The following is a 14,456-nucleotide window of genomic DNA, read 5'->3' on the forward strand; positions in this document are numbered from 1 at the left end:
TTCGTTTTTACTAGAAGTGGGACACACAGATGCCGACGTTGAGAGAACTGTGTCAATAGTGTCTCTTTGATCTGTAACCTACTTAAGTATAACCGCACCTTTTTTACTTGTTTGAAAGTTATTTCCGCCTTAGAAGATAGACTCATTTAATTGGACGTTGAGGAATGTCATACAGATAAGCTCAACTTTTGCTCTCTTTAAGAACATTTTTTTAATAACGGTATAAAGTTATAACCGTCCACTGAAATTCATCACGATGAAAGAATTTCGAAGTACTGACAATAGTTTCTCTATTGTGTTTTAAATTTATCTTTGTCAAACAGTTTTGCTAACTGTTGTAGATTGGCCTTAAAACGTCTGTGTAAATAAAGTAATGTACAGTTAATATCTATAAATATAAACGTTTGATATCATTATTCTATTTTTGCAATATTGCTTCTCATATTAACTTATATGTCATAATTCCAACTTTTGTACAACTTTATTTTATGAATACATAACAACTTCTGGTATTGTCGATGAAGAAAGTTTCACCTTGTAGTGCTTGTTCTTTTTCTAAACATTGATAGAATAATAGAAAGTCTTATTATATTCAGTACTGTAAGATCCACTAACTCTGATAAAGTTAAACTCAAGTATGTCATAAATCGAGCTTCAATAAAGAGGTCATAAAAAATTATGTTGGTCCGCATAGTACCCACTGTTTTCTAATTTTTGAACTGCGAAATACAGAACACAACAGCTGTATGGGGCCATTGGACATTTGCTTACTCACTATTGTTTATAATTGTCTTTGTTTCTTTTAACAAATGTATGATAGAAAAATTAACTTTTAAGATAGTTCTGGCCCAGTTAAAATATGGCTGACCTTCTTGAAGAACTAACAATGTTTCGATTAAGAACGGAAGACTGAAATTGAGGAAATGGATGGACTGTACAGTTATTACCAATAATTAATAAAATTCTTCTGAATTAAAAAAAATTCCGTTAAAGTGATACCAAATTAAGCCGTTTTAAAGCTGTATGCAACACCTACTGAACAAAGTTTTTTATCAAGTTTGATAAATAACTCCATTAATGCTGCCGAAGATTCTACCTCAAAGTGACAAAAAATATGTTTTCATATAAAAAATTTTCTATATTAACATTTTTTTTTCTTAATTATAACTTTCTCTTAAATTTTTTCGGTCGGCATTAACATAATGTTACGTTTTGCATCTATAACTAAATTACAGCTTGATTTTAAAACTTTGAAAAAATATTTGACTTAAAAAAGATTATATATTAAATTGGTTTGGTTTTTTCTAAACCGGTTTTTTTGATTTTTAGGCTGTTTTGATGATTACGTCTTCGTAATTTTAATTAACGACTAGGTGAAAATAAATTTTCTTATAGAAAATTAGAAAATAAGTGTGTAGTGTCAAGAGCGTTGCAGCAAAACGTTGAAAACTCTTAACATTTTTTTTAGTTCTTGTGACTTGCAAATCTGGTTTAAGTTATCGATTTTCCGGTATATTAGTATGACAAAAGAACCGGTAGTAAAACCTGATCATTGATTATGTAAATATGGTGATATGATATGAATTGTAAAAAGTTAACAAAACGTTTCACACTTCTTTAATTGTTTCTAATGTGTATCTAAGACTTCTGACACTGAAATCTAAATTAGATTCTGGTAACCATTAAAATTCAACTTTGTATTTCAGACACTTTAATCAAAAAATTAACAAAACTATATTGTACATTCACAAGCTTAATTAATGAATATTCTTTAAAATAATTAACCGATCCTATATTTGTTAAAGACACTGTAGTATTTATTTTAAGAGATTTAGGTTGATCTGTATTAATATCATTTAGATTGGTGTAAGTATTTCCAGGAAGTGCTCTTTCTTTATATCTAGGTGAGCGGAACTGCTTGACATGTTAAAAAAAATACAAAAAATCGCATTTATATATTAGTCTTGCATTTTTTAATTTGAAATATAAAAAATATAATTGGATATTAGTGTTATCCGAGAAACGAAGTACCTTTAATCAGGTCTTGATGCTGTGGGATCCGAACCGAAAGAGAAAATAGCTACGATACTCTAAAATATTTTAGGATAGGCAGCTTTGTATACAAAGATGTACCACATCTGATTCATTGTCTAATTCAGTTCTCACTGAGCTAGAAATGGAAGCAAATTATTATAGATTTTTTCTTCCAAACAAAAATAGTCACTTGACGTCATTCAAGAGAAAATTTAGAAAAGAGAAAATATTTGGTAATTTTTGGAAATTGGAAACAATTTACAGTTATTACATTAAGTGAATAGTGAACACTCACATGCAAAATGATGAGGATTTAATGAGAAGTTGATGATTAGTTACGCACTAAGAATTTGTATTTTTTGACAACAATTTGAATGCGTTTAAATTCGTAAACGAATAACTGAAATGTGCTCTAATTACAGATGATAACCAAACTAATTAACAACCACCATTCACTTGTAAAATGTGAGAAAAAACAGTTTTTGGCAGCATTGGTAGACATTTTCTATTTCGCAATTTTCCAAAAAATTCATTTCTTGTTTAGAGATGCTTTGTGTAGTCTAACTTTCCATGTGCACGTTGTGTAGACATGGTTTAGGTATTTATTAAGCGATATACTTAAACTGCTTGCCACATCATGAACTCTACTCTACAATTGTAATAAAAGTCTTGTTCAAGCGTAAAACCACCGAACTATAATTTGTACCAACAGAATACTGCAATTTATAAGTAGTTAGTCATCACGAAATATAAAAAAACATTTGATTTTTCCATATGTAGAATCAAACTGTTACGGTCGAATGACAGCACCAGGAAAGAACAGCTTAAACATCATTTCGTTCAAGTAAAGAATATAGATTTGAAATCGATTATTAGTAATAAATAGTAAGTCAGAAAATTATTTATTCTTATAAAAACTCGATATAATCACAAATGTTATAAACTTGAACATTTCGGATAATTATTCTTTTTGTTATGTATACGCGACTGAAGAATTCTAGTCGAAATGTTAAAGTTCAAATATAAACACAAAATAAAATATACAACTTAAAACAACAAAATTACTAACTAGAGTGTTTTTGGGTGATACCAGTTTTGCAGCTCAGTTCTCCCATTAGTAACACAAGTCTGAGTGTTCCCGTTCTTGTCATCTTTAAGATACCCATTAGCTTTTCCTTTATTCTCGATTTTTTTGTCGTATTTGTAAGCCTGATTGTAGAAATCATCGAACAAATAGTAGAAGAAGATGGCGTTGGGTAGTGTAAAGAACATCGACCATTTGGGATACCCACAATCGTAGAAGAGCAGCTGACTGCTGTGTATAAAAGCCAAACAAAATTGGATCTGCAAAGAACAACAATAATAGTGAAAAAGAGAAAACGGACCTTTCGCTGCATATTTTCTAAACAGACACTAATTTCTTTAATGAAGCAATTACCATTTGCAGATTCGTGATGTACTTCTTCCACCACAAGTACTTTTGAAGGTGAGGACCCAGTGCTGACAACATGTAGTAAGTGTACATGATGATGTGCACGAAACTGTTGACGAGCCCGATGAAGACGGCGTGACCTCCGGGGAAGTACTTCACGACACCCCAGCTGACCATGGGCATGACGGCGTGATGGTACAAGTGTAGGAAAGTCACCTGGGTGTACTTTTTCCTCAGGACGAAGAAAACGGTGTCGAGAAGCTCGGAAATCTTTGCCAAGTAGAAAACGTACACCCCCCTAGCTATCCGAAGGGCTTTTGGTGAAGGGGAGAAGTCGACTGGTTCGCACGTCCAACTGTAGTCGTCAAAGAAAGCTACGTCGACTGCCTGAGAAAAATTTTCAAGGGGTTGGTTATGCAGTGCATTAAATTCGTTTGGTTTTCTGTTTAAGGGTTGAACTTTCTACAACGAATATGGTAATTTTGGTTTTTACAAGGTGCAAAAAATTCGTTTTTAGATGCAGTTTTACGGTCTTTCATCATACTGGTTCCAAGGACGAGCACCTCTTACTATCTCCGAAACGTGTGGCCAGTCTCGTTTTGTGGGGTCTCTTTCTTCCAGTTATGCTACTTTTAAATAAAAAACTGTGTTGCTCCATTAAGTTACTTTTTTTTACTAAAGAGAGATTTTTAGTAATTTGGAAGTGCTATTTTACAAAAAAAGTGTCACTCGGTTGTGTCTGTTTTGGCCACAAAAAATTATTTACGTATTAAAAGATCTGTCTATAAAACTTTTAACGTTACAAATTTCAGATAAATACTAAAAACTGAATTTTAAAACTGATATGCAGAAAATCGTATCTTTATTTAATTACATTCCTGTAACTCAGCAAAAAATGTTCAACTGCGTGCTACTGGCACTTCAATCGCTTGGCCAACATCACGAAAACTGAATAGTTGAAAAATTACTGTAAATAATAAAAAACTGTTTAAATTACATAAAGTAACATACTGCTACATCAGTGGTTTATAAATCCGCCTTGATTTTTAATCATTTGTATTTGGCAAACATGTTTATGCAATATTTACGCATTTCATGTGACCAATATCTCACGCACGTGGGGTCAAGAAGGTCATTGCCGGGTCAATTGAGGTGTTGAATTTGAGCAACTTGACCTCTACGCGCGTGAATTCGAATCCCATCCTCGTCGACATTTTTTTTTCTAATTGAATTTGTACATTTGACTTCAGGTGTGGGATAAGTTCTGTCTAAATAAGTTTAAAGCAATTTTTATGGAGTTATTTTGATATTAAAATATGTTTTTACGTTTTTAAGAGGGTGTATTGTCCTATAATTTTAAAAATGTAGCCAGTCACGCATTAAAACAGTTTAAATAAAACCGGTAAAGTTACTTACATTTATTGCTTTTGACATTCATTGCTTTTCAATTCCTTGACAAATGTTGACAATTAACATTTCGGTAAGGTAATATATTATCCTACCGATTTTACATACAGGATACAGTTATGGCTTTCGTACCAGCCAACCTTTATAAGTGTAAACAGGCATTTAATAGACAGAAACCGATAAATACGATAACCCCATTTCGCCCCTACGAAACTAGAATTAGGCAACATGATTAGTGGAAAATGAAGCTTTTAATATGTCTTGAAAAAGTGTATATTTGTGCGTCTCACTTTTGTGCATTTCTCTGTGACTATTCAATACACTGTTTTTCTAAAGTTCGACTTACACATTCCTTAAATCGGCCAGCTATGGCTTGGATTTTAGCTTCATTAAAACACAATTTAAATACTGAATTTACACATAGACTGAAATTTTGAAATATTCTAAAGACGATTACGTGTCAAAATTATTTGCTTTTTGGTAAAGAGTTAAATTCAACTTACGTAGAATTAGTATATAGAAAATGTACTTTAATTTTTGAGGTAACGGGATTTTATGTGTTGTTTACCAATTACCCTAGTAATTAAATTCGAATTATGACATGTCGTTAATTGCTAGCTAAATAAAACTTTAAGTGAAATTTGCTGAATTTAAATTAACATAGTTCACATACCACTGTATTACAATGGAATTTTTCATTTCCATTTTTTTGTACGTGATATACTGCATGTTCCAAAGTTTTTTAGAGGGAATATATAATCTATAAATTAATTAATTAATAAAAATACGATCAAAGACAGTGATGATCTTCTGAAGGTTTGACTAGAAAATGCAATAATCAAAGACAAATCTTCCAAAGTTCATGGCTGTCTTTAATCCTGTTTTTTTTTATTGTCACTATATTTGTCTTTTTTTAAATTAATATTACTACCCAAACCAGAAAATCATACGAACTCCGTCAATCGATTTTTTTAAACTAAAAATCACTTCTACTTACTTCCCAGAACATCCATGTGCTCACAACCACTTGAAGCGCGTTGTAGATTACTAAGGTATACTTAAAGTCGAACGCTGGCCGATTTTGCATCAATTTGGGACCTAGTTTTGTGACGAAATATAAATAGAAGCCAACTATAGGAAAAACTACAGGATGTGTTACAAGAAACCAGTCGTTCGTCCGAGGATCTAAAAAAAATTTTTTTATTCGTATTAAACTTTCGCCAGGCAATTACCTCCAATTTCCTTGAAGAGATAATGGTAGTAACCCATGAGAAGGTTTCTATCAGCGGTGACGTTCGACATTCTTTCGCCTCCTTCGAGTACTCACAGGTCTGAAAACAAACCAGTGGATAAGGATTAAGTGCGTTGAATGGGAGACAGTAGTGTTTTAGACCAATTTGTGGGTTACTTATAAAGACAATTTGAATAGAATCATAGGTCGTTTTTTCGAAGGACGAAAGTCTATTCTAAATATGCTTTGAAATTCGAATTGTTCGCCCTGCGTATAATAGCGTTTTTGATTATCATTATTCAACGTCATGTATTAAACGAACTTTTAGTTATTTGTAACAAATCATGACGCTATTTCGGAGCTTTATTTATAAGTAATGACGACTTTTTTAGCAAGTTGTAAGTTGCATAATTACGAAGCAAAGAAAACAAGTTATGTAACGAAACGTAAAATATATGTTTTCGGTTTGCAATTTAGCACCAAATCTAACACACGGTAATTTTTTATTTTTGGCGCGAAGTAATAACGAATTTGTAACGACCAAACCGTAATAACTGTAATAGTGACCGTATCTTGAAAGAGAGAGTAAAATTTCCTTGCCTTATTATATCGGCTAATTAGCATTTTGTCTTACAATTAACTAGACCATTACATAAGCGTGATATTGTGTGGCACATTTTACCTCACCTTGTGTAAACATTATTCGTTTAAGGTTGAATTAAAAATACAGTTAATGAAAATTATGAAAATGCGTTACTTTCATCATTTCCGAGTTAGTCGTCTTTTATTTTTTACTAATGAATCAAACATTAAAAAAATATGAGTGAAGCGTCTCGTTACTTAATAACATGGCACGTTATGTATTATGCACATAGTAATGAATTAAATTCGTTTCATTTGTAGAACACTACCTGGTTTTATTGTCTGTTGTGTAAATAATGTAATTTAGTATTTTTTAATATCATTATTTCGATTAAACATTCCATGTTATTCAATAGGAGAAAAATAGTAAATTTTCCACAAAGTCTGATATACTTCCGTTCACTGAAATTTTGAATGACTTAGTTAGTCTGGATCAAGTGCGAAGTGGGATGTCGTTAAAAAGTATTCGAGAAAAAATATTTGAGCTACTGCAATTTACCATATTAACGTAAAAAATGTAACAGTAATGATAATTCAGTAGATAGTGGATTTTTAATAAAACCGTGTTTACAATTACAGGAAGTCTGATTAGTATTTCAATGATTAAACACATTTTTCTAAAAATCGTTAGGTAATGGACGTATAGGAATGTAATAGATTATAAATCATCACTGAATCGAGATCTATGATACCTGAATTGTTAAATCATATTCAACAAAGTGTCTCGTTAAAATACTAAGTGATCGATTTTTGGTACATTAGAAACAGCGACTAAAATTACAACTTAATTGGCTAAAAAACATGCAGTTAGCGATTGAGATCACTTTCTGCATTAGAAAATTTTTAAAAGTAAATATTCTAGCTGTGACGTAACGTGAAGTGGGTCCGGTAAGAGAAAACATAAAATAAAATGTTACGAAACGAATACAAAAAGAAGTAACATTTGTGCCAAAAAAAAGTGGGACGAATGGTGTATACCTTCCTAGAACTGTTGTATCAGAAGATACTTCAAAAATAAAATAAATTCAAACTAAAAAAAAAACAACACTGCTTTGTACTGAGTTACACTAGTGGCACCTATCACTTATCACAGCTGATGAGCACGCTCACACAATGTATACTAAAACTGTATACGAACTTCAAAGCTTATGTTACCCTACTTCTTCACTTTCAGCTTCCTAATCACGAAAACTAATTGCAGAAGATTACCAGTTATGTATTTAACGAACTAATAGCCGGTCTAAAGTTGTAATTTCATGATGATTGATTACAAACAAAGAAACTAACATACCTGACATGAATTTCTCCGAAAATAAATCCAAAATGCGTGGTGGCAAGTATCTATTGTAACGTTCGAACTAAACAATTATTTATTACAAATTAGTCTCATTACAAATCAGGTTTTATTAGGCATAAGAACAATCGCTAATTAGTCGCTTAATTTCTAACACTGTACACTTTTTTGAAACGCGAGCAAGAGGGCGATTTTAGCATTAGGTTTTAATACACTCCTTAACACTTCGACTGCTTCATTAAACTTTCCTCGGTTTAACGAAAATATTAGGTATCTGCTAACTTTCACTTTTATAACCGCACTACAAACTAGAGGTTCGGGACGTAATATATCGAGTAAACTGACTAACATTCCACGGATTTGGTTTATATATGAACACGTCAGGAAAAACGTCTTTATGTAATAACAAACTATTTCTCAACGAATATTACATTTAGTTTGTTATGAATTTTTGTGAATTTAACGAGCACAAGACGACCAAGAATATTTAGTTTTTAGAAAAATTGTATACTGGTGTGAACAACAAGAAAATTGATTTACATATCCAAATATAAATTGTTGTTGCTGTATAGCTGTATAGGTGCAAATTGTGTCCGGTCGCCAAGGTAAACAACATTTTTATTTTTGAAAAAAAATGTTAGGAATAGGTGACATTGGGCTTTCGACTTAAAACAAATATTAACACATTTTGTGGAACAATGGAATGAGTGTAGAGCGAAATCTAGTTTATTACAACACAAAACAAAACAAATTTTGCGTAAGCTCTAAATGGATTAAAATGGATGAGTATTGCATCAGTTTTTTTTAAACTTGTCATTCACCACAGCCATGCCGACACCGCTAAGTACTTAGATGTGAAGAAAATGTAAACACCACACTCATACAGTAAATTTAAAATTATACAGCTTTAATATGGCGAGCTGAGCATTCGTTGTTGTTTATTTTTTTTTTTAATTTTCATTCTTTACTAAAGCACTTGTAGTTCGAAAGGTAAAATTTGCACAGAGTTGATAATTTTAGAAAAAAAATACATTACAATACATTACAAAAGTCGTTTGTGCACATTCCGAGTGAATGGTAATAGATTTAAAAAAAAATGAAAACTTACCTCGTTTCTGAACGTCAACAATGTTTGTGTTAGGTGTGCTTCTTATCGAGTTCTGTGTAAAATATCAACTTTTATGTAGAAGTCAATTTATTCCGAAATCTTTGAATAAAATGGCGTTTTACTTTTTGGAATAAGGAATAAATTAACTGCATCATTAACATTTAATACATTTGCATACTGACTCGAAATTTGCGTCAGTCTTTTTTCTGTTTCAAAAAACGTTTTAACATAAGTCTGAATTTTTGAGACGTGGGTAAGATCAAACATTAAAACATTTCTAAAACAACGCACCAATTTTTTGCCACATGTTATCTCATTTCTAAGAAGGAAACGTTAAAGCCTGCTAAAATTTCAGAGTTCACTTATTACATAACTCGTTTGTCAGCAAAACTTGTAAAATTTGATTGCAAAAATACTTTTTTTAACTACAAAATTTTTGAGAAACGTGAACACACAAATATTTTGCAATTTTTGTGATGACAATGGTTGAAACGACGCGCATTTGTGGGAACGAGCCGAAGGCGAGACCTGCAAAAAACGGGGAGATATTCGCAAAAATATTTTTGGGCGACATGAATAAAACTGATATTGTTTCTTTATAGAAATGAAATCGTATAAACAGTTTCTAACCACTAAAACTTTATAATTTTATGACGATTATGAGGAGCTAGTGCTATTAAAAGCACCCTCTGCCGGTAAGTTTTCAGTGAAAATATAAACAAAAAATATCTACTACTTGTACAATATTTTTTTATGAAATGTGAGTTTTAAATGTTTGACGGTACGGGATTCTACCTGCTATTGGCACAACACATTTGTTCAGACAGTTTAGTGAATACAAAAATAAAGTTGTTAGTATACATATTTGTATGATGTATGTATACTAACAACTTCATTTTTGTAGTATTGTATTCATATTTGTATGAATATACAAATTTCGGTTTATGTGTTAATAACTTCACCATTTGCGTATTTGCATGTAAAATGTCAATGTACCGGGTTGCTATTAAAAAATTGTTTCAAACAAACAAGGACATTTTTGTATTTTGTGAGCTGTGAAACGATATAAATAAAAGACTTGTATTTATGTAGTAACAAAAATTCAATTTAATAAAACTTATTTTCGATAAAATATAGTAATTTGTGTTAATGATTATCTTAATTATAGACGAACGAGCTCTTAGTACATTCAAAACTGTCCTTCTGAGGCTGCCATTACCAATATAAAGTGGCTTCGTAGTCGGTAAGGTTGTGGCTACTATTAGTTCAAGATCAATGTTATTTCAATATCAATAAAGTTGAATAAGCGTAAAATTCCAACGATTTTTTGTACAGTTTGCATGCTTCGTTTTCCAGAAATCGTAATTGTTTTAAAATTATAGGTATTTTTATGTTACAACTTTGACATAGAAACCTTCTATAGTAATTACCTTATAAAAAAGTCACAGCAAGAACGTTTAGGTTCCCAAAGTTTCACTGTCAATAGTTCTCAAATTAAACAAATATTAAAACGCACCACATCACCACAGTGTAGCCTTTAACTTAATAGGCAGATTTTTTCGTTTCTCAATTATTATTAGCGTTGCACAAGAACTTTCGTCACCTCTAGAAACAGTAACACACTTTGGAGCTCCAGTTTAATCGCTATATTGTTCCAGACTTTGGCAAAAAGCTTTAAGGCCAGGTTAACATAATTTTGATTGAGTTCACTGGAACACAAAGAGTGACATTTGAACTAATTAAGAAAGTCCTATTTAATGCAAGTGGCGCAAACAATCTGTTGCACAATGACGTGCAATCTATTGTTGTAACGATTGTAAAAATTCAACAAAATTTGACTAAATTTTGACCGTTTCATATTTGAATTCGTGATGTAAATATTTTGCAACGTATGAGCTTTCACCACCTGTCACGTGTTGCTATGAAATCAAAGTGGCCACTTTTTAATAAGAGTGGCGATTGCTTTCCTGAAGCTCCTAAAGTTTACTATGCAAAATAATTTAACTGGTTCATTTTGATTGCAACTGCGACAGTTATGTAGTTGGTGTTGCGAGAGTATTATTGGCTGCATAGCTCGCTGACGGGAAAAACCATGAAAAACTGATTACTACTACTAGCAGCAACCATGAAAAATTTGTCTACAACGAGCTGAATTATCAACAACAACCTTTACTTACCAATCCTCAATTATAAAAACACATTGCGATTTCCACTGATTTAGACTTAGTTATATAACAGCCACGACTCGTATCCGCGTTACCCAAAATTCAAACGAGACAAGTTATTTAATCAAATGGAAGCAAGTTGTAATTTGTGCTAGATTTGATTATCTACACCACAAATTAAAATGACTTTCAGTCTACAATTTTCACAATTATAAAATTGTGTTTTGTAAAGATATAAAATATGAAAAGTATACAATACCACTTTTCAGTAATTTACGTCCTGACACAACACAGAACATGTTAGTGTCGAAGTTTTCGGTTTTGTGGAAATTAAAACTAAATCTAATTAACTCATCGGCCAAAAATATATACATTATTTTAATTATAAGTCATACTCCTCTATTGAGTATGCTTTTTTTTCTTAGTTTTCACTATAAGTGGAACACACTTACTTTAAACACTCACATAACGTCGTCTATGGATGAAATCACTCGTCACAACTTTCGGTTTTAGATCTTCTTATTCCTCATAAAACATCGTAGATTTAGCATATTGTGATTCTGTTGGCCATAGGATCATCTAGTTTTAATCACCAATTAACATAAGGTGCAGTCTGTTAAATATTAAAATTGTCACTTAGGTATCTAAAGAATCATTCGTGTTAATTCCTGAATAATAATTAGGTAATAATGAATGCAGAGAATTGCAGACTAGCCGTTTTTGTTAACAATGTGTGACGTCTATTATAATTGGTGCATTTTTATGCACAAACTTAGCGACTTAATTAAAATTAGCACATAAAAACTTATTTACTAAAACACCATGGATAGATAATAGCATGTTTTAATTTATGGTTCAGACTGAAAGGCAGCTCATTTTGGTGTACAACGTAGACTAGAATTTGCTTCGCCCTTGAAGTATAATCCGACAAACCGCTTCTTTAAAGAATTATAAAATTTAATTTTGCAATTTTCATATTGTGATAACCTCTATTAACTAAAAATGTAATAAATATGAAATTAAAGCAGATAACTACTAACTACTAAAATGTAGACATTGTCAGATTCTCAACACATGCTTAACTTCGACATTTTGTGTTTATACTTCAACCGAATTCGATTACTAGCACGTTCAGATTACAGGCATCAGCGGCTAAAAGAAAATGAAATTTGGTTGATTTTGTATTCTCGACGCAGAGGAAATGACTGATTGATTGATTCATATTTAATTTTTTTCCCAAAAACACTCATAAAATTGAAGAAATTCGGCAAAAATGTAAGATAATGCACAAATTTTGATTAACGATTTATCATCTTTCCTATACACTTGAAACGTTTGCAATATTTCACTTCATTCGCTTTTGCAATTTTAAAGTAAATTGTAAAATACAATTTTGACTTTTTTCCCTAAAATCTCGATGTCTAGGATAAAAACTCAACATAGATTTTAAATTACATATACACGGAGTATGTCATTCTATAAAATTTAAAAAGGAATATTTGTTCTGCAAAATTATAAAATCACGTAATTATTTTTTAGGAGGCCATAAACAAAAAAATTTGATTAACGATTTACCATATTTACGATAAACTTAAAAAGCTTGCAAGGTTTCAAAGTTCAATTGTAAAATGTTGTTATATAATTTTGATTTTTTTTCCCCAAAAATCTGGATGTTTACCGTGAAAATCGACACGGATTCATGAATCACACATGCAGAAATGATGATTCAAAAGATTCTAATTTCAATAACATTAAAAGTAAATTTTTACGTTTCAAAGAAAAAAACAACAACTCCACTAAAAATATCCTATAAAATTAAATATACATAATACCAAAAAAAGGACAAATTAGCAGTAAGTAAAATATTACTTTTCATTCCACATTTTTTTTATTTTATTATAATGTGCTTTATCATTTTTTTGTTAAGAAAAGAGGCCCAATTTGACGTCGAAGATTTTTTTTATTTATTTTTTTATTTATTTTTATATTATTGGAATGATGTTCAAAATCTTTAGAAATCCACAAGGTTTTAAAAAATAACCTTAAAAATCGGATGTATATGTGAAAAATGTGTTGTATAAAAAAAATCGGAAATTTCCCGGTGTCCCGGCCACACAATTCGACACTGATGATTAGACTAATTTTCTTTACGGTTTTAGCATCTATACGATATTGACAGACAGATGGGAACTCGAGACCTCTTTTTCGTACTCGCGAGGCAATGAAATGTCGAGAAAACATGAAAGTAGGCATTCACCGGATGTAACCCATTGCAATACTTCTTAGCTTACCCTTGAGAAATAAAAATGTATAAAACGTTATTCGCATAAAATTTTGTAACTAACATAAAAAGTAAGTAGGTACATAGTAACAAATGCGCGGACATTGAAGAAAAGAATGACAACAAAACTGGAAGAGAAATAATCGAAAAAGGGGGTGGAGGAGGTCATCAGTACAATGCGTCTCAGTTACTAAATTTAACCCAGACATAAGAACAATTTTTTTTCAAAAAGTTACTTTTAAAGACACAAAAATATCATTAAAAACAGATCTAATCCCTTGCCGGTGGAGGTAAAAATATCATAATTCAGCGAAATATATATTTTTACTTGACTATAAAAGTTCGAAATAACAATGAAAATGATTAATTAAACCCGAAATAGTATATTAAGTAAGGGGTGTTTACTGGTCGAAGGCAAAAGTTTGGAGACGGAGCGAAGCGAAAGAATTTATATCAAACATCAACAAGGTCGTTTTTTAATTTAAAATTTGTTACTATGGTTTCGATTAATATAAACAACAATTTTAAAAATCACTTTCCATTTTGACCGCTGTCAATTTAGATGTGATCTGGCTTGATTTCGAGTTAATTTTCTTTCCGCGACAATTAGTGAGTGATTTATTTGCTTAAAATATCAATCATGAGTGATTCTAAAAGCGAAAATGTCGAAGTCGAACACGCATGGAATTTAAAATAAAAAAAAATTTGAATGCATGATAACTTACCGTTCAGCTTAACAATAAGTAATTTACTTACCGTTCGCCTCTTAGTTGTTAGTCGTAGCAACCTGTAAACTGAACTTACTGCTATGGAAACCTATACGGTAAATGATTGAAAAAGCAATGGTCGTACAAAAAGAAAC

At 31.3% G+C, this 14,456-nt stretch overlaps 1 protein-coding gene across 5 annotated transcripts; it reads right to left on the bottom strand.

The window, feature by feature from the left end:
* Positions 1–2,920: 2,920 nt before the first annotated feature.
* LOC135141747 (very long chain fatty acid elongase 7) lies at positions 2,921–14,456 on the bottom strand. 5 transcript variants are annotated; one of them, XM_064073148.1, is made up of 5 exons: positions 14,351–14,456; positions 6,106–6,204; positions 5,871–6,058; positions 3,473–3,853; positions 2,921–3,378 (listed from the first exon to the last, which is right to left on the bottom strand). In XM_064073148.1, the coding sequence occupies exons 2-5, from the start codon at positions 6,173–6,175 to the stop codon at positions 3,103–3,105; spliced, it is 915 nt and encodes a 304-aa protein (XP_063929218.1). In that variant the 5' UTR covers positions 6,176–6,204; positions 14,351–14,456; the 3' UTR covers positions 2,921–3,102. The 5 variants fall into 5 exon arrangements, with proteins under 5 accessions (XP_063929218.1, XP_063929244.1, XP_063929227.1 ...); XM_064073174.1 differs by lacking the exon at positions 14,351–14,456 and adding an exon at positions 10,579–10,858; XM_064073157.1 differs by lacking the exon at positions 14,351–14,456 and adding an exon at positions 9,149–9,241.

This window comes from Zophobas morio, unplaced genomic scaffold (assembly GCF_036711695.1).
Source record: "Zophobas morio isolate AGI-343-1 ecotype UQ-CSIRO unplaced genomic scaffold, CSIRO_AGI_Zmor_V1 ptg000004l, whole genome shotgun sequence".
In the NCBI taxonomy this organism is placed as follows: Eukaryota; Metazoa; Arthropoda; class Insecta; order Coleoptera; family Tenebrionidae; genus Zophobas; species Zophobas morio.